General features: G+C 48.5%; 1 protein-coding gene across 3 annotated transcripts in view; it reads left to right on the plus strand.

The window, feature by feature from the left end:
* The first annotated feature begins 219 nt into the window (after positions 1-219).
* The window catches only part of eno3 (enolase 3, (beta, muscle)), a 37,025-nt gene continuing 13,621 nt past the window's right edge, over positions 220-23,623 (plus strand). The window contains exons 1-8 of one of the 3 annotated variants that reach the window (XM_082977181.1): positions 220-277; positions 12,229-12,314; positions 12,536-12,631; positions 19,820-19,948; positions 20,614-20,747; positions 21,574-21,796; positions 22,434-22,631; positions 23,009-23,085. In XM_082977181.1, coding sequence (XP_082833307.1) covers positions 12,230-12,314; positions 12,536-12,631; positions 19,820-19,948; positions 20,614-20,747; positions 21,574-21,796; positions 22,434-22,631; positions 23,009-23,085 — 942 coding nt within the window. In that variant the 5' untranslated portion in view covers positions 220-277; position 12,229. 3 annotated transcript variants of the gene reach the window in all.

Below are 23,623 nucleotides of genomic sequence, written 5' to 3' on the forward strand. Positions count from 1 at the left end.
AAAATGTAAAACATCTTATGTATTGATGAATCATTTGGAGGGAAACGTATGTATTCGACACATTAACACATATCTTACCGTCCTTTCAGTTTCTGCATTTCTGAGTGTGTCTGATCATTTCCCGTCCGTCCCTAAGCCCTTGTCCTTATATGGGGGCGGCAGGCCGCTAGTGGCGGTCTATAAAGCACCAGCGGTGGGACAGGGGTGCCACTTTCCAGAAGGACAGTCGGACAGACAGCCAGCCAGCCAGCCAGCCAGCCGCCTCAACCCCCCTCAGGTACCATGGTTTCTGTTTTTATTATTCGATTCGCTCTGAATACACATTCATAGAAAATTCAAAAACATTTACTTGGAAAGACCAACTTGTGTAGTTGTCCATGTAATGTTTCTCTGCTTTGGCACTCTCAACTCTAGCCTTGTTTGCTTATGTTTCTATGACTGATAAACTTTATAAACTTTATAAACACGCCTACAATGAATACTTTCATTTTTAGCGTTTGGGATTGAAGCCATGGGATATGTTCTTAGACATTGCAACTGTTAGAAACGTACAGTGTAGTAAGGCCTAGTTCTCATGCGTCTGCGATTGAATTCGTTTTTCATTTTTTCATTTTTTGTACACAAACCTCCTCTTGTAGCCAAATGACAACGTGATGACCTTCAGCGGAGGACACGAATAGTTCATGTGTTCATAAGCTACAAAGCTGAAGGTCTAGAATAAACTCAGATAATGAACTTGACCGCTACTTTCTGCAGATGGATCTGAGCTATACTTCAGCCTGTATAGTTAAGCCTGAAAATGGATTTAGGAATAAACATTTATGACCAGCATGCAATTAAATATTGTAGCGGGATGATTTTTAATTCACTTCCACATTTGCAGCGCATTTGATCATAGTCCAGGCCTACACTACATCTAACAAAGAGAGATAGTTTGCAGGATGTAGTTTGCAGGATGTAGCCTATCGCATCGGAGGAGGACACTGTTACACAATCTCCCGATAAAGTGCCGGTCAAAGTCCGTCTCACAATCACTGTCGGGCACTGCGCCGGTTCAGTTGCGTCACTGTGATGTTCTTTTGATATTTCTGTGTGCCGTTATACTTCCTCCTGACCATCTAATCTATTCAAACATTCTGTAAGTATCCGGGCAGTTACCCAGCACGCACTCTGTTTTGATTCCTCACCGGTCACAGTTGGTGTTATTGGGCAGCTGAACCTTTTATTAACGACTGTTGTCTGCTGTCATCTAAACGGGGAGGGTGAGAGAGACCAGTGGGCTGTCCTTTGTGTGATGGACATGAATGTTGTTGTTTCAGCCTCTCTTAGGAAAAAAAGTGTTCTGCAGCTGTCCCCATAGGAGAGTTTCTCCTAGTGCTGTCCCCATAGGAGAGTTTCTCCTAGTGCTGTCCCCATAGGAGAGTTTCTCCTAGTGCTGTCCCCATAGGAGAGTTTCTCCTAGTGCTGTCCCCATAGGAGAGTTTCTCCTAGTGCTGTCCCCATAGGAGAGTTTCTCCTAGTGCTGTCCCCATAGGAGAGTTTCTCCTAGTGCTGTCCCCATAGGAGAGTTTCTCCTAGTGCTGTCCCCATGTAGTTTCTCCTAGTGCTGACCCCATGTAGTTTCTCCTAGTGCTGACCCCATGTAGTTTCTCCTAGTGCTGTCCCCATGTAGTTTCTCCTAGTGCTGACCCCATGTAGTTTCTCCTAGTGCTGTCCCCATGTAGTTTCTCCTAGTGCTGACCCCATGTAGTTTCTCCTAGTGCTGACCCCATAGGAGAGTTTCTCCTAGTGCTGACCCCATGTAGTTTCTCCTAGTGCTGACCCCATGTAGTTTCTCCTAGTGCTGACCCCATGTAGTTTCTCCTAGTGCTGACCCCATGTAGTTTCTCCTAGTGCTGACCCCATAGGAGAGTTTCTCCTAGCGCTGACCCCATGTAGTTTCTCCTAGTGCTGACCCCATGTAGTTTCTCCTAGTGCTGACCCCATGTAGTTTCTCCTAGTGCTGACCCCATGTAGTTTCTCCTAGTGCTGACCCCATGTAGTTTCTCCTAGTGCTGACCCCATAGGAGAGTTTCTCCTAGTGCTGACCCCATGTAGTTTCTCCTAGTGCTGACCCCATGTAGTTTCTCCTAGTGCTGACCCCATGTAGCTCCTGTGCTGCCATAGGAGAGTTTCTCCTAGCGCTGACCCCATGTAGTTTCTCCTAGTGCTGACCCCATGTAGTTTCTCCTAGTGCTGACCCCATAGGAGAGTTTCTCCTAGTGCTGACCCCATGTAGTTTCTCCTAGTGCTGACCCCATGTAGTTTCTCCTAGTGCTGACCCCATGTAGTTTCTCCTAGTGCTGACCCCATGTAGTTTCTCCTAGTGCTGACCCCATGTAGTTTCTCCTAGTGCTGACCCCATGTAGTTTCTCCTAGTGCTGACCCCATTTAGTTTCTCCTAGCGCTGACCCCATTTAGTTTCTCCTAGTGCTGACCCCATTTAGTCTACTGGTCAATAGGCTGCTGGTCGACCAAGATTTCTTTAGTTGAGCAGTAGCAACAAAACAATAATCATGACACCTGTCTGAGTGGACTGATCCATCGTGGAGGCTGTGGGGGTGGACCAGTCCGTCTGAGTGGACTGATCCATCGTGGAGGCTGTGGGGATGGACCAGTCCGTCTGAGTGGACTGATCCATCGTGGAGGCTGTGGGGGTGGACCAGTCCGTCTGGGTGGACTGATCCATCGTGGAGGCTGTGGGGGTGGACCAGTCCGTCTGAGTGGACTGATCCATCGTGGAGGCTGTGGGGGTGGACCAGTCCGTCTGGGTGGACTGATCCATTGTGGAGGCTGTGGGGGTGGACCAGTCCGTCTGGGTGGACTGATCCATCGTGGAGGCTGTGGGGGTGGCCCAGTCCGTCTGGGTGGACTGATCCATCGTGGAGGCTGTGGGGGTGGACCAGTCCGTCTGAGTGGACTGATCCATCGTGGAGGCTGTGGGGATGGACCAGTCCGTCTGAGTGGACTGATCCATCGTGGAGGCTGTGGGGGTGGACCAGTCCGTCTGGGTGGACTGATCCATCGTGGAGGCTGTGGGGGTGGACCAGTCCGTCTGGGTGGACTGATCCATCGTGGAGGCTGTGGGGGTGGCCCAGTCCTGACACCTGTCTGTTGATTTTGTCCACCCCCACCAGACGCGATCAGGATTAACCTCTACATCACCAGAGGAACAGAGGAGGAGGAGTAGGATAAGGGTATGGCTAAAGGCTATAAGAACCTGGGGAATGGGAGTGGTGCTGGGGGCTGCAGGGCCTGGATTAACCTCTACATCACCAGAGGGACAGAGGAGGAGTAGGATAAGGGTACGGCTAAAGGCTAAAGGCTATAAGAACTGGTCGTCTAGTACGTTCGGAACAGAGAGTAAAAGGAGCAGGTTTCTGGGCGCAATAGAATAGATTCAGGGCATAATGTACAGACTAAGGTAAGGTAGGATGTGAGTCCATTGGAGGTAAACCTAGGCATTGAGTAATGATGAGAGAGCTATAGTCTCTAGAGACGTTTAAACCAGGTGATGTCATCGCATGTGTGGGAGGTGGAACAACATGGTTGGTTAAGGCATATTGAGCAGGGCTAGAGGCTCTACAGTGAAATAAGACAGGAATCACTAACCAGGACAGTAATGGACGAGGCATATCATTATCATTAGTAGACTTATTATAGCAGCCTTGTATAACCTCCATGTCATTATCATTAGTAGACTTAGTATAGAACCACCATGTCATTATCATTAGTAGTATTAGTTTAACAGCCTTGTATAACCACCATGTCATTATCATTAGTAGACTAGGTATAGAACCTCCATGTCATTATCATTAGTAGACTAGGTATAGAACCACCATGTCATTATCATTAGTAGACTAGGTGTATAACCTCCATGTCATTATCATTAGTAGACTAGGTATAGAACCTCCATGTCATTATCATTAGTAGACTAGGTATAGAACCACCAGGTCATTATCATTAGTAGACTAGGTATAGAACCACCAGGTCATTATCATTAGTAGACTAGGTATAGAACCACCAGGTCATTATCATTAGTAGACTAGGTATAGAACCTCCATGTCATTATCATTAGTAGACTAGGTATAGAACCACCAGGTCATTATCATTAGTAGACTAGGTATAGAACCACCAGGTCATTATCATTAGTAGACTAGGTATAGAACCACCAGGTCATTATCATTAGTAGACTAGGTATAGAACCACCATGTCATTATCATTAGTAGACTAGGTATAGAACCTCCAGGTCATTATCATTAGTAGACTAGGTATAGAACCTCCATGTCATTATCATTAGTAGACTAGGTATAGAACCACCATGTCATTATCATTAGTAGACAGTATATAACCACCATGTCATTATCATTAGTAGACAGTATATAACCACCATGTCATTATCATTAGTAGACTATGTATATAACCTCCATGTCATTATCATTAGTAGACTAGGTGTATAACCTCCATGTCATTATCATTAGTAGACTAGGTATAGCAGCCTTGTTTAACCTCCATGTCATTATCATTAGTAGACTAGGTGTATAACCTCCATGTCATTATCATTAGTAGACTAGGTATAGAACCTCCATGTCATTATCATTAGTAGTATAGAACCACCATGTCATTATCATTAGTAGACTAGGTATAGAACCACCAGGTCATTATCATTAGTAGACTAGGTATAGAACCACCAGGTCATTATCATTAGTAGACTAGGTATAGAACTTCCATGTCATTATCATTAGTAGACTAGGTATAGAACCACCAGGTCATTATCATTAGTAGACTAGGTATAGAACCACCATGACATTATAATTAGTAGACTAGGTATAGAACCTCCAGGTCATTATCATTAGTAGACTAGTAATAGCAGCCTTGTTTAACCACCATGTCATTATCATTAGTAGACTAGGTGTATAACCTCCATGTCATTATCATTAGTAGACTAGGTATAGAACCACCAGGTCATTATCATTAGTAGACTAGGTATAGCAGCCTTGTTTAACCTCCATGTCATTATCATTAGTAGACTAGGTATAGAACCACCATGTCATTATCATTAGTAGACAGTATATAACCACCATGTCATTATCATTAGTAGACTAGGTATAGAACCACCATGTCATTATCATTAGTAGACTAGGTATATAACCTCCATGTCATTATCATTAGTAGACTAGGTATAGCAGCCTTGTTTAACCACCATGTCATTATCATTAGTAGACTAGGTATAGAACCTCCATGTCATTATCATTAGTAGACTAGGTATAGAACCTCCATGTCATTATCATTAGTAGACTAGGTATAGAACCACCATGTCATTATCATTAGTAGACTAGGTATAGAACCACCATGTCATTATCATTAGTAGACTAGGTATAGAACCACCATGTCATTATCATTAGTAGACTAGGTATAGAACCACCATGTCATTATCATTAGTAGACTAGGTATAGAACCACCATGTCATTATCATTAGTAGACTAGGTATAGAACCACCATGTCATTATCATTAGTAGACTAGGTATAGAACCACCAGGTCATTATCATTAGTAGACTAGGTATAGAACCACCATGTCATTATCATTAGTAGACTAGGTATAGAACCACCAGGTCATTATCATTAGTAGACTAGGTATAGAACCACCAGGTCATTATCATTAGTAGACTAGGTATAGAACCACCAGGTCATTATCATTAGTAGACTAGGTATAGCAGCCTTGTAGAACCTCCATGTCATTATCATTAGTAGACTAGGTATAGAACCACCATGACATTATCATTAGTAGACTAGGTATAGCAGCCTTGTTTAACCACCAGGTCATTATCATTAGCAGACTAGGTATAGCAGCCTTGTTTAACCACCAGGTCATTATCATTAGTAGACTAGGTATAGCAGCCTTGTTTAACCACCAGGTCATTATCATTAGTAGACTAGGTATAGAACCACCAGGTCATTATCATTAGTAGACTAGGTATAGAACCTTCATGTAGCTGGAGGCCTAAGAGCGCATCCTGTTTAGTCTTTACGCCGTAACTTATTTTGCCCTGTATTTCAATACTTATATAGGCCACTGTATCAATCAGTCATTCATTCGTTTATGTCCTCACACAGCATATGAGTCATTCATGTGAAATGCAATCCAGTATTTTAATTAAAATAAAATAAAGCCACCATTGAATAATTAGCATGAATAATAAATATGTCCAGTTCAGAAATTCCATCACGACTGAACATTTCATTAAAAAAAATTGTTTCTGTGCTGGCCCCCCGTGGGAATCGAACCCACAACCCCTGGCGTTGCAAACACCATGCTCTACCAACTGAGCTACAGGGAAGGCTGTAATAAAGGCTTTACAAAAAAACAAAAGTGACAGGACTCTCTGGTGCTCTAACAATTGATTTAGTGTTTACATTGTTCCAAACGGTCAGAACTGATATTGTAATCTAACAGCACGTGTTTGTCACATAAAATGCACGCAAGCGTTTGTTCCCTCACCTTATTTTTTCTTGATCTCCAGTATTTTTCCACAACCAGTCAAATTTATTCCACACATCTGACTTCCCCTTTACCTCCTGAGCAACCAGTAAACATTCCCCCGTTTTTTGGTTTATTTGCCACGTCCTCTGCATCCATTTTGCTGTCACGTGTGTTACAGTGTTCAGAGTTTGTTATAACCAATTTATTGATGTGATTGTGATAGGGCGATGCGATGCTTACATGTGTCACGTAAATAGGGAAGGTAGGGAACTGAACTTTTCAGTCAGAAATGGCTGCGATTATGTTGCAGCTTCAGCAACACGGACAGGGAGAAATGTGCTAGTCACACAGTCACTAGCTGCAGCAACACGGACAGAGAGAAAGGGTGCTAGTCACACAGTCACTAGCTGCAGCAACACGGACAGAGAGAAAGGGTGCTAGTCACACAGTCACTAGCTGCAGCAACACGGACAGAGAGAAAGGGTGCTAGTCACCACAGTCACTAGCTGCAGCAACACGGACAGAGAGAAAGGGTGCTAGTCACACAGTCACTAGCTGCAGCAACACGGACAGAGAGAAAGGGTGCTAGTCACACAGTCACTAGCTGCAGCAACACGGACAGAGAGAAAGGGTGCTAGTCACACAGTCACTAGCTGCAGCAACACGGACAGAGAGAAAGGGTGCTAGTCACACAGTCACTAGCTGTCTGTCTTTTTAACACAGCGCAACAAGTCACGGCCCGGAACAATCAAATCAATTGCGGTTGGACTCCCTCTAATAATTTGTGTGTCTTAATTATTTAATCAAACTGTGTGCTTAAAGCATCAGACAACCTCAGTGCGCTTAAAGCATCAGACGACCTCAGTGCATATAGTTGATTTGATTAAAACACATAGGATGTATCGATATATGGAAAAATACACTTTTTACAATTTCGACAGCCCTAGTTTCTCCCATGGGAACAGCCCTATGGGAACAGCCCTAGTTTCTCCCATGGGAACAGCCCTAGTTTCTCCTATGGGAACAGCCCTAGTGGCGAACAGGGCTCTAGTTTCTCCTATGGGAACAGCCCTAGTTTCTCCCATGGGAACAGCCCTAGTTTCTCCTATGGGAACAGCCCTAGTTTCTCCTATGGGAACAGCCCTAGTTTCTCCTATGGGAACAGCCCTATGGGAACAGCCCTAGTTTCTCCTATGGGAACAGCCCTAGTTTCTCCTATGGGAACAGCCCTAGTTTCTCCTATGGGAACAGCCCTAGTTTCTGCTATGGGAACAGCCCTATGGGAACAGCCCTAGTTTCTCCTATGGGAACAGCCCTAGTTTCTGCTATGGGAACAGCCCTATGGGAACAGCCCTAGTTTCTCCTATGGGAACAGCCCTAGTTTCTCCTATGGGAACAGCCCTAGTTTCTGCTATGGGAACAGCCCTAGTTTCTGCTATGGGAACAGCCCTAGTTTCTCCTATGGGAACAGCCCTAGTTTCTCCTATGGGAACAGCCCTAGTTTCTGCTATGGGAACAGCCCTAGTTTCTCCCATGGGAACAGCCCTAGTTTCTGCTATGGGAACAGCCCTAGTTTCTCCTATGGGAACAGCCCTATGGGAACAGCCCTAGTTTCTCCTATGGGAACAGCCCTAGTTTCTGCTATGGGAACAGCCCTAGTTTCTGCTATGGGAACAGCCCTAGTTTCTCCTATGGGAACAGCCCTAGTTTCTCCTATGGGAACAGCCCTATGGGAACAGCCCTAGTTTCTCCTATGGGAACAGCCCTATGGGAACAGCCCTAGTTTCTCCTATGGGAACAGCCCTAGTTTCTCCTATGGGAACAGCCCTAGTTTCTCCTATGGGAACAGCCCTAGTTCTCCTGGGCGCCCTATGGGAACAGCCCTAGTTTCTCCTATGGGAACAGCCCTATGGGAACAGCCCTATGGGAACAGCCCTATGGGAACAGCTCTAGTTTCTCCCATGGGAACAGCCCTAGTTTCTCCTATGGGAACAGCCCTAGTTTCTGCTATGGGAACAGCCCTAGTTTCTCCCATGGGAACAGCCCTAGTTTCTCCTATGGGAACAGCCCTAGTTTCTCCTATGGGAACAGCCCTAGTTTCTCCTATGGGAACAGCCCTATGGGAACAGCCCTAGTTTCTCCTATGGGAACAGCCCTATGGGAAGAATAGTAGAGTCTAGTAGAGTCTAGTAGAGTCTAGTAGAGTGTAGTAGAGTGTAGTAGAGTGTAGTAGAGTGTATTAGAGTGTAGTAGAGTGTAGTAGAGTGTAGTAGAGTGTAGTAGAGTGTAGTACAGTGTATCTACTAGCGATACAGTCGTCTCAAAGCAACAGGGTGAATGGTGTTTTGCAACAGGTTTGTGTGTAGAATGAATAAAGATCAGGTACATTTAGAGGAGGTTTGGGATGTGGGTTTTAATGTTGATGTGGACATACAGCATGTTAGCCTAGCTTAGCTAAACCGACAAAATAGACCTGTATCGTTTTTTTAAATATAGAAATATATAACATCGTAATGTTGCTCTAGGATATTGCTTTAAACTGTTGATGAGGACATAGAGAATGAGAAGGTTGTCTCCCAGTCATATAAGGGGAGTCTCGGGGAGAGAGGCAGAGTCTCGGGGAGAGAGGCAGAGTCTCGGGGAGAGAGGCAGAGTCTCAGGGAGAGAGGCAGAGTCTCAGGGAGAGAGGCAGAGTCTCAGGGAGAGAGGCAGAGTCTCAGAGTCTCAGGGAGAGAGGCAGAGTCTCAGGGAGAGAGGCAGAGTCTCAGAGTCTCAGGGAGAGAGGCAGAGTCTTAGGGAGAGAGGCAGAGTCTCGGGGAGAGAGGCAGAGTCTCAGGGAGAGAGGCAGAGTCTCAGAGTCTCAGGGAGAGAGGCAGAGTCTCAGGGAGAGAGGCAGAGTCTCAGAGTCTCAGGGAGAGAGGCAGAGTCTCAGGGAGAGAGGCAGAGTCTCGGGGAGAGAGGCAGAGTCTCAGGGAGAGAGGCAGAGTCTCAGGGAGAGAGGCAGAGTCTCAGAGTCTCAGGGAGAGAGGCAGAGTCTCAGGGAGAGAGGCAGAGTCTCGGGAGAGAGGCAGAGTCTCGGGGAGAGAGGCAGAGTCTCGGGGAGAGAGGCAGAGTCTCGGGGAGAGAGGCAGAGTCTCGGGGAGAGAGGCAGAGTCTCAGGGAGAGAGGCAGAGTCTCGGGGAGAGAGGCAGAGTCTCGGGGAGAGAGGCAGAGTCTCAGAGAGAGTCTCGGGGAGAGAGGCAGTCTGAGTGTCAGGGAGAGAGTTAGACAGACATAAAAGATAACTCAAGAACCAGATAGGGAATGTAATCTCAAATGTTCTGAATGTTGAGTGTGTGGGGGAGGGCCAGTGTGTGTGTGTATTAATAGACACACTGTATTGCGTACTGTAATACAGTAATGCCATGGCCAACAATAACGTCGAGTGAAAGGTCACACTGAAACCTCTAGTGAATCTACAGAAAGGTCAAAGGTTAGAGATTAAACAGGCTCTAGAACTCTACACACACACACACACACACACACACACACACACACACACACACACACACACACACACACTGCTAACACACTTAGCTCAGCACGTACACACGCACGCACGCACGCACGCACACACACACACACACACACACACTGCTAACAACACAGTTAGCTCAGCACGAATACACACATACTACACTAACCTACGTAACCAGGTAACCATACTACACTAACCAACGTAACCAGGTAACCATACTACACTAACCTACGTAACCAGGTAACCATACTACACTAACCTACGTAACCAGGTAACCATACTACACTAACCTACGTAACCAGGTAACCATACTACACTAACCTACGTAACCAGGTAACCATACTACACTAACCTACGTAACCAGGTAACCATACTACACTAACCTACGTAACCAGGTAACCATACTACACTAACCAACGTAACCAGGTAACCATACTACACTAACCTACGTAACCAGGTAACCATACTACACTAACCTACGTAACCAGGTAACCATACTACACTAACCAACGTAACCAGGTAACCATACTACACTAACCAACGTAACCAGGTAACCATACTACACTAACCAACGTAACCAGGTAACCATACTACACTAACCTACGTAACCAGGTAACCATACTACACTAACCTACGTAACCAGGTAACCATACTACACTAACCTACGTAACCAGGTAACCATACTACACTAACCTACGTAACCAGGTAACCATACTACACTAACCTACGTAACCAGGTAACCATACTACACTAACCAACGTAACCAGGTAACCATACTACACTAACCTACGTAACCAGGTAACCATACTACACTAACCAACGTAACCAGGTAACCATACTACACTAACCAACGTAACCAGGTAACCATACTACACTAACCAACGTAACCAGGTAACCATACTACACTAACCTACGTAACCAGGTAACCATACTACACTAACCTACGTAACCAGGTAACCATACTACACTAACCTACGTAACCAGGTAACCATACTACACTAACCTACTTAACCAGGTAACCATACTACACTAACCTACGTAACCAGGTAACCATACTACACTAACCTACGTCAGGTCTGTCGCACACAGTGGCTAAGCTACCTACACAGTGGCTAAGCTACCCACACAGTGGCTAAGCTACCCACACAGCTACCCACACAGTGGCTAAGCTACCCACACAGCTACCCACACAGTGGCTAAGCTACCCACACAGTGGCTAAGCTACCCACACAGCTACCCACACAGTGGCTAAGCTACCCACACAGCTACCCACACAGTGGCTAAGCTACCCACACAGCAGTGGCTAAGCTACCTACACAGTGGCTAAGCTACCCACACAGTGGCTAAGCTACCCACACAGCTACCCACACAGTGGCTAAGCTACCCACACAGTGGCTAAGCTACCCACACAGTGGCTAAGCTACCTACACAGTGGCTAATCTACCCACACAGTGGCTAAGCTACCTACACAGTGGCTAATCTACCCACACAGTGGCTAAGCTACCTACACAGTGGCTAATCTACCCACACAGTGGCTAAGCTACCCACACAGTGGCTAAGCTACCTACACAGTGGCTAAGCTACCTACCCAGAGGTGTACATACCGACTACAGTACAGATTGCTAGGAGACACTGCTAGGAGAGTGGAGACTCTGACCTGAATTTTGATTGGCTGCAACAGAGAAAATCTGAAGGTCAATATAATACTTGATTATTCATTTTCCTCTCCTCCCCCCTGTCCCCTCCTCTCTCTCTCCTCCCCCCTGTCCCCTCCTCTCTCTCTCCTCCCCCCTGTCCCCTCCTCTCTCTCTCCTCCCCCCTGTCCCCTCCTCTCTCTCTCCTCCCCCCTGTCCCCTCCTCTCTCTCTCCTCCCCCCTGTCCCCTCCTCTCTCTCTCTCCTCCCCCCTGTCCCCTCCTCTCTCTCTCTCCTCCCCCCTGTCCCCTCCTCTCTCTCTCCTCCCCCCTGTTCCCTCCTATTCCTTCCCCCTGTTCCCCCCTATTCCTTCCCCCTGTCCCCTCCTCTCTCTCTCCTCCCCCCTGTCCCCTCCTATTCCTTCCCCCTGTCCCCTCCTCTCTCTCTCCTCCCCCCTGTCCCCTCCTCTCTCTCTCTCTCTCTCCTTCCCCCTGTCCCCTCCTATCTTTCTCTCACTCTCTCCCCCTCATCTCTTTCTATCGCTCCTCTCTAGTCAGGATGTCTATCACTAAGATCCATGCCCGAGAGATCCTCGACTCCAGAGGAAACCCCACCGTGGAGGTGGACCTCTACACCGCCAAAGGTGTTTACATACAAACATACTGGACCACAACGTTGTTCACCGACCCAGCAGTTTAACCTCTCTCTCTCTCTCTCTCTCTGTCTCTCTGTCTCTCTCTGTCTCTCTGTCTCTCTCTGCCTCTGTGTCTCTGTCTCTCTCTCTCTGTCTCTCTGTGTCTCTGTGTCTCTGTGTCTCTGTCTCTCTGTCTCTCTGTGTCTATGTGTCTCTCTCTGTGTGTTCAGGCCGTTTCAGAGCAGCCGTGCCCAGCGGTGCTTCTACCGGTGTCCATGAGGCTCTGGAGCTGAGAGATGGAGACAAGTCACGCTACCTGGGAAAAGGTGAGTTATGTCTCTCTGGGATCTGTTGATCTGGTCTGAGCTACCTCGCTGGGATCTGTTGATCTGGTCTGAGCTACCTCTCTGAGATCTGTTGATCTGGTCTGAGCTACCTTTCTGGGATCTGTCTGACTTCCTGGTCTGATCTACCTCTCTGGGATCTGTTGACCTGGTCTGATCTACCTCTCTGGGATCTGTTGACCTGGTCTGATCTACCTCTCTGGGATCTGTTGATCTGGTCTGAGCTACCTCTCTGGGATCTGTTGATCTGGTCTGATCTACCTCTCTGGGATCTGTTGATCTGGTCTGATCTACCTCTCTGGGATCTGTTGATCTGGTCTGAGCTACCTCTCTGGGATCTGTTGACCTGGTCTGAGCTACCTCTCTGGGATCTGTTGATCTGGTCTGAGCTACCTCTCTGGGATCTGTTGACCTGGTCTGAGCTACCTCTCTGGGATCTGTTGACCTGGTCTGAGCTACCTCTCTGGGATCTGTTGACCTGGTCTGATCTACCTCTCTGGGATCTGTTGACCTGGTCTGATCTACCTCTCTGGGATCGGTTGATCTGGTCTGAGCTACCTCTCTGGGATCTGTTGACCTGGTCTGAGCTACCTCTCTGGGATCTGTTGATCTGGTCTGATCTACCTCTCTGGGATCGGTTGACCTGGTCTGAGCTACCTCTCTGGGATCTGTTGACCTGGTCTGAGCTACCTCTCTGGGATCTGTTGACCTGGTCTGAGCTACCTCTCTGGGATCTGTTGACTCTGGTCTGATCTACCTCTCTGGGATCTGTTGATCTGGATGAGAGATACTCAAATCTTCCACTTCTGAGGTACTGGACTATAGGGTAGAGGTACTGGACTAGAGGGTAGAGGTACTAGACTAGAGGTACTAGACTAGAGGTACTGGACTAGAGGTACTGAACTATAGGGTAGAGGTACTGGACTATAGGGTAGAGGTACTAGACTATAGGGTAGAGGTACTAGACTAGAGGTACTGGACTATAGGGTAGAGGTACTGGACTATAGAGTAGAGGTACTGGACTAGAGGGTAGAGGTACTAGACTAGAGGTACTGGACTAGAGGGTAGAGGTACTGGACTAGAGGTACTGGACTAGAGGTACTGGACTAGAGGGTAGAGGTACTGGACTATAGGGTAGAGGTACTAGACTAGAGGTACTGGACTAGAGGGTAGAGATACTGGACTAGAGGGTAGAGGTACTGAACTATAGGGTAGAGGTACTGGACTAGAGGGTAGAGGTACTAGACTAGAGGGTAGAGGTACTAGACTAGAGGTACTGGACTATAGAGTAGAGGTACTGGACTATAGGGTAGAGGTACTGGACTAGAGGGTAGAGGTACTGGACTAGAGGGTAGAGGTACTGGACTAGAGGGTAGAGGTACTAGACTAGAGGTACTGGACTAGAGGGTAGAGGTACTGGACTAGAGGGTAGAGGTACTGAACTATAGGGTAGAGGTACTAGACTAGAGGGTAGAGGTACTGGACTAGAGGGTAGAGGTACTGGACTAGAGGGTAGAGGTACTGGACTAGAGGGTAGAGGTACTAGACTAGAGGGTAGAGGTACTGGACTAGAGGTACTGAACTATAGGGTAGAGGTACTAGACTAGAGGTACTGGACTAGAGGGTAGAGGTACTGGACTAGAGGGTAGAGGTACTGGACTAGAGGTACTGAACTATAGGGTAGAGGTACTGGACTAGAGGTACTGGACTAGAGGGTAGAGGTACTGGACTAGAGGGTAGAGGTACTGAACTAGAGGTACTGGACTAGAGGTACTGGACTAGAGGGTAGAGGTACTGAACTAGAGGTACTGGACTAGAGGGTAGAGGTACTGGACTAGAGGTACTGGACTAGAGGGTAGAGGTACTGGACTAGAGGTACTGAACTAGAGGTACTGGACTAGAGGTACTGGACTAGAGGGTAGAGGTACTAGACTAGAGGTACTGAACTAGAGGTACTGGACTAGAGGTACTGAACTAGAGGTACTGGACTAGAGGGTAGAGGTACTGGACTAGAGGGTAGAGGTACTGGACTAGAGGTACTGAACTAGAGGGTAGAGGTACTGGACTAGAGGGTAGAGGTACTGGACTAGAGGTACTGGACTAGAGGGTAGAGGTACTGGACTAGAGGGTAGAGGTACTGGACTAGAGGTACTGGACTAGAGGGTAGAGGTACTGGACTAGAGGGTAGAGGTACTGGACTAGAGGTACTGAACTATAGGGTAGAGGTACTGGACTATAGGGTAGAGGAACTGGACTAGAGGTACTGGACTAGAGGTTAGAGGTACTGGACTATAGGGTAGAGGAACTGGACTAGAGGTACTGAACTATAGGGTAGAGGTACTGGACTAGAGGTACTAGACTAGAGGTACTGAACTATAGGGTAGAGGTACTGGACTAGAGGGTAGAGGTACTGGACTAGAGGTACTGGACTATAGGGTAGAGATACTAGACTAGAGGTACTGGACTAGAGGGTAGAGGTACTGGACTAGAGGGTAGAGGTACTGGACTAGAGGTACTGGACTAGAGCGTAGAGGTACTGGACTAGAGGTACTGGACTAGAGGGTAGAGGTACTGGACTAGAGGGTAGAGGTACTAGACTAGAGGTACTGGACTAGAGGGTAGAGGTACTGGACTAGAGGTACTGGACTAGAGGGTAGAGGTACTAGACTAGAGGGTAGAGGTACTAGACTAGAGGGTAGAGGTACTGGACTAGAGGGTAGAGGTACTGGACTAGAGGGTAGAGGTACTAGACTAGAGGTACTGGACTATAGGGTAGAGGTACTGGACTATAGGGTAGAGGTACTGGACTAGAGGTACTGGACTAGAGGGTAGAGGTACTGGACTAGAGGGTAGAGGTACTAGACTAGAGGTACTGGACTAGAGGGTAGAGGTACTGGACTAGAGGGTAGAGGTACTAGACTAGAGGTACTAGACTAGAGGGTAGAGGTACTGGACTAGAGGGTAGAGGTACTGGACTAGAGGTACTGGACTAGAGGGTAGAGGTACTAGACTAGAGGGTAGAGGTACTGGACTATAGGGTAGAGGTACTGGACTAGAGGGTAGAGGTACTAGACTAGAGGTACTGGACTAGAGGGTAGAGGTACTGGACTAGAGGTACTGGACTAGAGGGTAGAGGTACTGGACTAGAGGTACTGGACTAGAGGGTAGAGGTACTAGACTAGAGGGTAGAGGTACTGGACTATAGGGTAGAGGTACTAGACTAGAGGTAGAGGTACTGAACTATAGGGTAGAGGTACTGGACTAGAGGGTAGAGGTACTGGACTAGAGGGTAGAGGTACTAGACTAGAGGTACTGGACTAGAGGGTAGAGGTACTGGACTAGAGGGTAGAGGTACTGGACTAGAGGGTAGAGGTACTGAACTAGAGGGTAGAGGAACTGGACTAGAGGTACTGGACTAGAGGGTAGAGGTACTGAAGTATAGGGTAGAGGTACTGGACTAGAGGGTAGAGGAACTGGACTAGAGGTACTGGACTAGAGGGTAGAGGTACTGGACTAGAGGGTAGAGGTACTAGACTAGAGGTACTGGACTAGAGGTACTGAACTATAGGGTAGAGGTACTGGACTAGAGGTACTGGACTAGAGGGTAGAGGTACTGGACTAGAGGGTAGAGGTACTGGACTAGAGGGTAGAGGTACTGGACTAGAGGGTAGAGGTACTAGACTAGAGGTACTGAACTAGAGGGTAGAGGTACTGGACTAGAGGTACTGGACTAGAGGGTAGATGTACTAGACTAGAGGTACTGGACTAGAGGTACTGGACTAGAGGGTAGAGGTACTGGACTAGAGGGTAGAGGTACTGGACTAGAGGTACGTAACTATAGGGTAGAGGTACTGGACTAAAGGTACTGGACTAGAGGGTAGAGGTACTGGACTAGAGGGTAGAGGTACTGAACTAGAGGTACTGGACTAGAGGGTAGAGGTACTGGACTAGAGGTACTGGACTAGAGGGTAGAGGTACTGAACTAGAGGTACTGGACTAGAGGGTAGAGGTACTGAACTATAGGGTAGAGGTACTGGACTAGAGGTACTGAACTAGAGGGTAGAGGTACTGGACTAGAGGGTAGAGGTACTGGACTAGAGGGTAGAGGTACTGGACTAGAGGGTAGAGGTACTGGACTAGAGGTACTGAACTATAAGGTAGAGGTACTGGACTAGAGGTACTGGACTAGAGGTACTGAACTAGAGGGTAGAGGTACTGGACTAGAGGGTAGAGGTACTAGACTAGAGGTACTGGACTAGAGGGTAGAGGTACTAGACTAGAGGTACTGGACTAGAGGGTAGAGGTACTAGACTAGAGGGTAGAGGTACTGGACTAGAGGGTAGAGGTACTGGACTAGAGGGTAGAGGTACTGGACTAGAGGGTAGAGGTACTGGACTAGAGGGTAGAGGTACTGGACTAGAGGGTAGAGGTACTGAACTAGAGGGTAGAGGTACTGGACTAGAGGTACTGGACTAGAGGGTAGAGGTACTGGACTAGAGGGTAGAGGTACTGAACTATAGGGTAGAGGTACTAGACCAGATGTACTGGACTAGAGGGTAGAGGTACTGGACTAGAGGTACTGGACTAGAGGGTAGAGGTACTGAACTAGAGGTACTGGACTAGAGGGTAGAGGTACTGAACTATAGGGTAGAGGTACTGGACTAGAGGTACTGAACTAGAGGGTAGAGGTACTGGACTAGAGGGTAGAGGTACTGGACTAGAGGGTAGAGGTACTGGACTAGAGGGTAGAGGTACTGGACTAGAGGTACTGAACTATAAGGTAGAGGTACTGGACTAGAGGTACTGGACTAGAGGTACTGAACTAGAGGGTAGAGGTACTGGACTAGAGGGTAGAGGTACTAGACTAGAGGTACTGGACTAGAGGGTAGAGGTACTAGACTAGAGGTACTGGACTAGAGGGTAGAGGTACTAGACTAGAGGGTAGAGGTACTGGACTAGAGGGTAGAGGTACTGGACTAGAGGGTAGAGGTACTGGACTAGAGGGTAGAGGTACTGGACTAGAGGGTAGAGGTACTGAACTAGAGGGTAGAGGTACTGGACTAGAGGTACTGGACTAGAGGGTAGAGGTACTGGACTAGAGGGTAGAGGTACTGAACTAGAGGGTAGAGGTACTAGACTAGAGGGTAGAGGTACTGGACTAGAGGTACTGGACTAGAGGGTAGAGGTACTGGACTATAGGGTAGAGGTACTGGACTAGAGGGTAGAGGTACTGGACTAGAGGTACTGAACTAGAGGGTAGAGGTACTGGACTAGAGGGTAGAGGTACTGGACTAGAGGTACTGAACTAGAGGGTAGAGGTACTGGACTAGAGGGTAGAGGTACTGGACTAGAGGTACTGGACTAGAGGGTAGAGGTACTGAACTAGAGGGTAGAGGTACTGGACTAGAGGGTAGAGGTACTGGACTAGAGGTACTGGACTAGAGGGTAGAGGTACTGGACTAGAGGGTAGAGGTACTGGACTAGAGGTACTGGACTAGAGGGTAGAGGTACTGGACTAGAGGGTAGAGGTACTGAACTATAGGGTAGAGGTACTAGACCAGATGTACTGGACTAGAGGGTAGAGGTACTGGACTAGAGGGTAGAGGTACTGGACTAGAGGGTAGAGGTACTGAACTAGAGGGTAGAGGTACTAGACTAGAGGGTAGAGGTACTGGACTAGAGGTACTGGACTAGAGGGTAGAGGTACTGGACTATAGGGTAGAGGTACTGGACTAGAGGGTAGAGGTACTGGACTAGAGGTACTGAACTAGAGGGTAGAGGTACTGGACTAGAGGGTAGAGGTACTGGACTAGAGGTACTGAACTAGAGGGTAGAGGTACTGAACTATAGGGTAGAGGTACTGGACTAGAGGGTAGAGGTACTGGACTAGAGGGTAGAGGTACTGAACTATAGGGTAGAGGTACTGAACTATAGGGTAGAGGTACTAGACTAGAGGGTAGAGGTACTAGACTAGAGGGTAGAGGTACTGGACTATAGGGTAGAGGTACTAGACTAGAGGTACGTGTATTATCCTCAAAGCGAGCAAAGAAGTTGTTTAGTTTGTCTGGGAGCAAGACATCGTGGTCCGCGACGGGGATGGTTTTTAGGTACTGGACTATAGAGTAGAGGTACTGGACTGTAGAGGTACTGGACTGTAGAGTAGAGGTACTGGACTGTAGAGTAGAGGTTCTGGACTATAGAGTAGAGGTACTGGACTGTAGAGGTACTGGACTATAGAGTAGAGGTTCTGGACTATAGAGTAGAGGTACTGGTCTATAGAGTAGAGGTACTGGACTGTAGAGTAGAGGTACTGGACTGTAGAGTAGAGGTTCTGGACTGTAGAGGTTCTGGACTATAGAGTAGAGGTTCTGGACTGTAGAGTAGAGGTACTGGACTGTAGAGTAGAGGTTCTGGACTATAGAGTAGAGATACTGGACTGTAGAGGTACTGGACTATAGAGTAGAGGTTCTGAACTGTAGAGTAGAGGTACTGGACTGTAGAGAAGAGGTTCTGGACTGTAGAGGTTCTGGACTGTAGAGGTTATGGACTATAGAGTAGAGGTTCTGGACTGTAGAGGTTCTGGACTGTAGAGGTTCTGGACTATAGAGTAGAGGTTCTGGACTGTAGAGGTACTGGACTGTAGAGTAGAGGTTCTGAACTGTAGAGGTTCTGGACTGTAGAGGTTCTGGACTATAGAGTAGAGGTTCTGGACTATAGAGTAGAGGTTCTGGACTGTAGAGGTACTGGACTGTAGAGGTACTGGACTGTAGAGTAGAGGTTCTGGACTGTAGAGGTTCTGGACTATAGAGTAGAGGTTCTGGACTATAGAGTAGAGGTTCTGGACTGTAGAGGTTCTGGACTGTAGAGGTTCTGGACTATAGAGTAGAGGTTCTGGACTGTAGAGTAGAGGTTCTGAACTGTAGAGGTTCTGGACTGTAAAGGTTCTGGACTATAGAGTAGAGGTTCTGGACTATAGAGTAGAGGTTCTGGACTGTAGAGGTTCTGGACTGTAAAGGTTCTGGACTATAGGGTAGAGGTTCTGGACTGTAGAGTAGAGGTTCTGAACTGTAAAGGTTCTGGACTATAGGGTAGAGGTTCTGGACTATAGAGTAGTCTGATCGGTTTCTCAGTGATCTAACAGTGTGTTCTATCTCTTTAATATCTTTAAAGGTACCGTTAAGGCTGTGGATCACGTAAACAAGGACATCGCTGCCAAACTGATCGAGAAGAAGTTCAGCGTTGTTGACCAGGAGAAGATCGACCATTTCATGCTGGAGTTGGACGGAACTGAGAACAAGTGTATGTCTCTTCTCCTTTGCCTTAATTGACATTCAGATTTTCGAGCACTTTAAGCCCAATTTAAACCTTCTGCTTCTATCGAACGTCCACTCCCATCAGCGCAGGATTCCTCGTCTGCGTCCGCATCTTCTAGGAAAAGTGTCGTGCAGACGGGAGCGGGCTTTTTGATATTGCATCGGTGTTGTTCAAATTAAAATACATGAGGCTTTACACTGTCAGAGTAAACTCTTAGCAGTATGCATATTCACACAGTCTCCCCCCCCTTCCACCTGCCCCTCACTCCTCACCCTCCTGCCTCTTCCTGCCCTCCCTCACCTCCCTCATCCTCCTGCCCCCCCTCTCTTTCCTGACCCCCCTTTCCTTCCTTCCTCCTCCTGCCCCCCCTCTCCTTCCTTCCTCCTCCTGCCCCCCTTCTCCTTCCTTCCTCCTCCTGCCCCCCTCTCCTTCCTTCCTCCTCCTGCCCCCCCTCCTGCCCCCCTCTCCTTCCTTCCTCCTCCTGCCCTCCTCTCCTTCCTGTCTCCTCCTGCCCCCCCCCCTCTTGCCTCTCCCCCTCCCCCTTCCTCCTGCCCCCCCCCTCCCTCTTGCCTCTCCCCCTCCCCCTTCCTCCTGCCCCCCCCCCTCTCCTTCCTTCCTCCCCCTGCCTCACTCCCCTCCTCCTCCTGTAGCTAAGTTTGGAGCCAACGCCATCCTGGGCGTTTCTCTGGCAGTCTGCAAGGCAGGAGCAGCAGAGAAGGGAGTGCCCCTGTACCGTCACATCGCTGACCTGGCCGGACACAAGGACGTCATCCTGCCCTGCCCCGTGAGTACACCTTTAACCTTTAACCCTGACCCCTGCCCCGTGAGTACACCTTTAACCTTTAACCCTGACCCGTGAGTACACCTTTAACCCTGACCCCTGTCCCGTGAGTACACCTTTAACCTTTAACCCTGACCCCTGCCCCGTGAGTACACCTTTAACCTTTAACCCTGACCCCTGTCCCGTGAGTACACCTTTAACCTTTTACCTTGACCCCTGTCCCGTGAGTACACCTTTAACCTTTAACCCTGACCCCTGCCCCGTGAGTACACCTTTAACCTTTAACCCTGACCCCTGTCCCGTGAGTACACCTTTAACCTTTAACCCTGACCCCTGCCCCGTGAGTACACCTTTAACCTTTAACCCTGACCCCTGTCCCGTGAGTACACCTTTAACCTTTTACCTTGACCCCTGTCCCGTGAGTACACCTTTAACCTTTAACCCTGACCCCTGCCCCGAGAGTACACCTTTAACCTTTAACCCTGACCCCTGCCCCGTGAGTACACCTTTAACCTTTAACCCTGACCCCTGTCCCGTGAGTACACCTTTAACCTTTAACCCTGACCCCTGTCCCGTGAGTACACCTTTAACCTTTAACCCTGACCCCTGTCCCGTGAGTACACCTTTAACCGTTAACCCTGACCCCTGCCCCGTGAGTACACCTTTAACCGTTAAACCTGACCCCTGCCCCGTGAGTACATATACCTTCATATTTACAACTACCTTTATACTTGATGTACAGTATATTGTCAGCTATGAAATGAAAGATAAATAAAATGGCTAGCATATCAAACTAGAAAATATTTGTACTTGCCTGCCCTCTCGCCAGGCCTTCAATGTGATCAACGGTGGTAGCCATGCTGGGAACAAGCTGGCCATGCAGGAGTTCATGATCCTGCCCATCGGAGCGTCTAACTTCCACGAGGCCATGAGGATCGGAGCTGAGGTTTACCACAACCTGAAGAACGTGATCAAGGCCAAGTACGGAAAGGATGCCACCAACGTAGGCGATGAGGGCGGCTTCGCCCCCAACATCCTGGAGAACAACGAGGGTAAGAGCTTATAGGGCGCCCTGGTGGAGCTGCGCCACAGGGACTATTACTATAGGGCCCCCTGGTGGAGCTGCGCCACAGGGACTATTACTATAGGGCCCCCTGGTGGAGCTGCGCCACAGGGACTATTACTATAGGGCCCCCTGGTGGAGCTGCGCCACAGGGACTATTACTATAGGGCCCCCTGGTGGAGCTGCGCCACAGGGGCTATTACTATAGGGCCCCCTGGTGGAGCTGCGGCACTGGGACTATTAATATAGGGCACCCTGGTGGAGCTGCGCCACAGGGACTATTACTATAGGGTACCCTGGTGGAGCTGCGCCACAGGGACTATTACTATAGGGCCCCCTGGTGGAGCTGCGCCACAGGGACTATTACTATAGGGCACCTTGGTGGAGCTGCGCCACAGGGACTATTACTATAGGGTCCACTGTTAAGGTTGCACCACAGGCACTATTACTACAGGGCCCCCTTGTGGAGCTGCGCCACAGGGACTATTACTATAGGACCCACTGTTAAGGTTGCACCACAGGCACTATTACTCCAGGGCCCCCTTGTGGAGCTGCACCACAGGGACTATTCTAAAGGGCCCCCTGGCGGAGGTGTGTGATACTTTAACCCTTTCTTCTCCCTCCAGCTCTGGAGCTCCTGAAGACAGCCATTGAGAAGGCCGGCTACCCAGACAAGATCATCATCGGCATGGACGTGGCTGCCTCTGAGTTCTACAAGGCAGGAAAGTACGACCTGGACTTCAAGTCACCTGACGACCCTGCCAGGTACATCACCGGGGATCAGCTGGGAGATCTGTACAAGAGCTTCATCAAGGGATATCCCGGTACGTAGAGAAACACAGGCACACACACGCTGTATATACACCCTTCCTCTCTAACTCCTCCTCGTCCTCCTGTTCTCCTCGTCCTCCTGTTCTCCTCGTCCTCCTCGTCCTCGTCCTCCTCGTCCTCCTCTCCTCGTCCTCCTCTCCTCGTCCTCCTCCTCTCCTCATCCTCCCCTCCTGTCCTCGTCCTCCTGTCCTCGTCCTCCTGTCCTCGTCCTCCTCTCCCTCCTCTCCTCGTCCTCCTCTTCCTCCTCTCCTCGTCCTCCTCTCCCTCCTCTCCTCGTCCTCCTCTCCTCCTCTCCCCTCGTCCTCCTCTCCGCTCCTCGTCCTCCTCTCCCCTCGTCCTCCTCTCCGCTCCTCGTCCTCCTCCTCTCCAGTCCAGTCCATTGAGGATCCCTTCGATCAGGATGATTGGGCTGCATGGACAAAGTTCACCGCCGCCGTCGACATCCAGGTGGGCCCTGTCATTGTTCGTTTATCTTCAGCCCTTCCTATATCTATAGGGGGTCTAACTCTGTGGGTTCCTATATCTATAGGGGGTCTAACTCTGTGGGTTCCTATATCTATAGGGGGTCTAACTCTGTGGGTTCCTATATCTATAGGGGGGGTCTAACTCTGTGGGTTCCTATATCTATAGGGGGTCTATCTCTGTGGGTTCCTATATCTATAGGGGGTCTAACTCTGTGGGTTCCTATATCTATAGGGGGTCTAACTCTGTGGGTTCCTATATCTATAGGGGGTCTAACTCTGTGGGTTCCTATATCTATAGGGGGTCTAACTCTGTGGGTTCCTATATCTATAGGGGGTCTAACTCTGTGGGTTCCTATATCTATAGGGGGGGGTCTAACTCTGTGGGTTCCTATATCTATAGGGGGGGGTCTAACTCTGTGGGTTCCTATATCTATAGGGGGTCTATCTCTGTGGGTTCCTATATCTATAGGGGGTCTAACTCTGTGGGTTCCTATATCTATAGGGGGTCTAACTCTGTGAGT

The sequence above is a fragment of the Salmo salar genome, chromosome 07 (genome assembly GCF_965601325.2).
Source record: "Salmo salar chromosome 07, fSalSal1, whole genome shotgun sequence".
In the NCBI taxonomy this organism is placed as follows: Eukaryota; Metazoa; Chordata; class Actinopteri; order Salmoniformes; family Salmonidae; genus Salmo; species Salmo salar.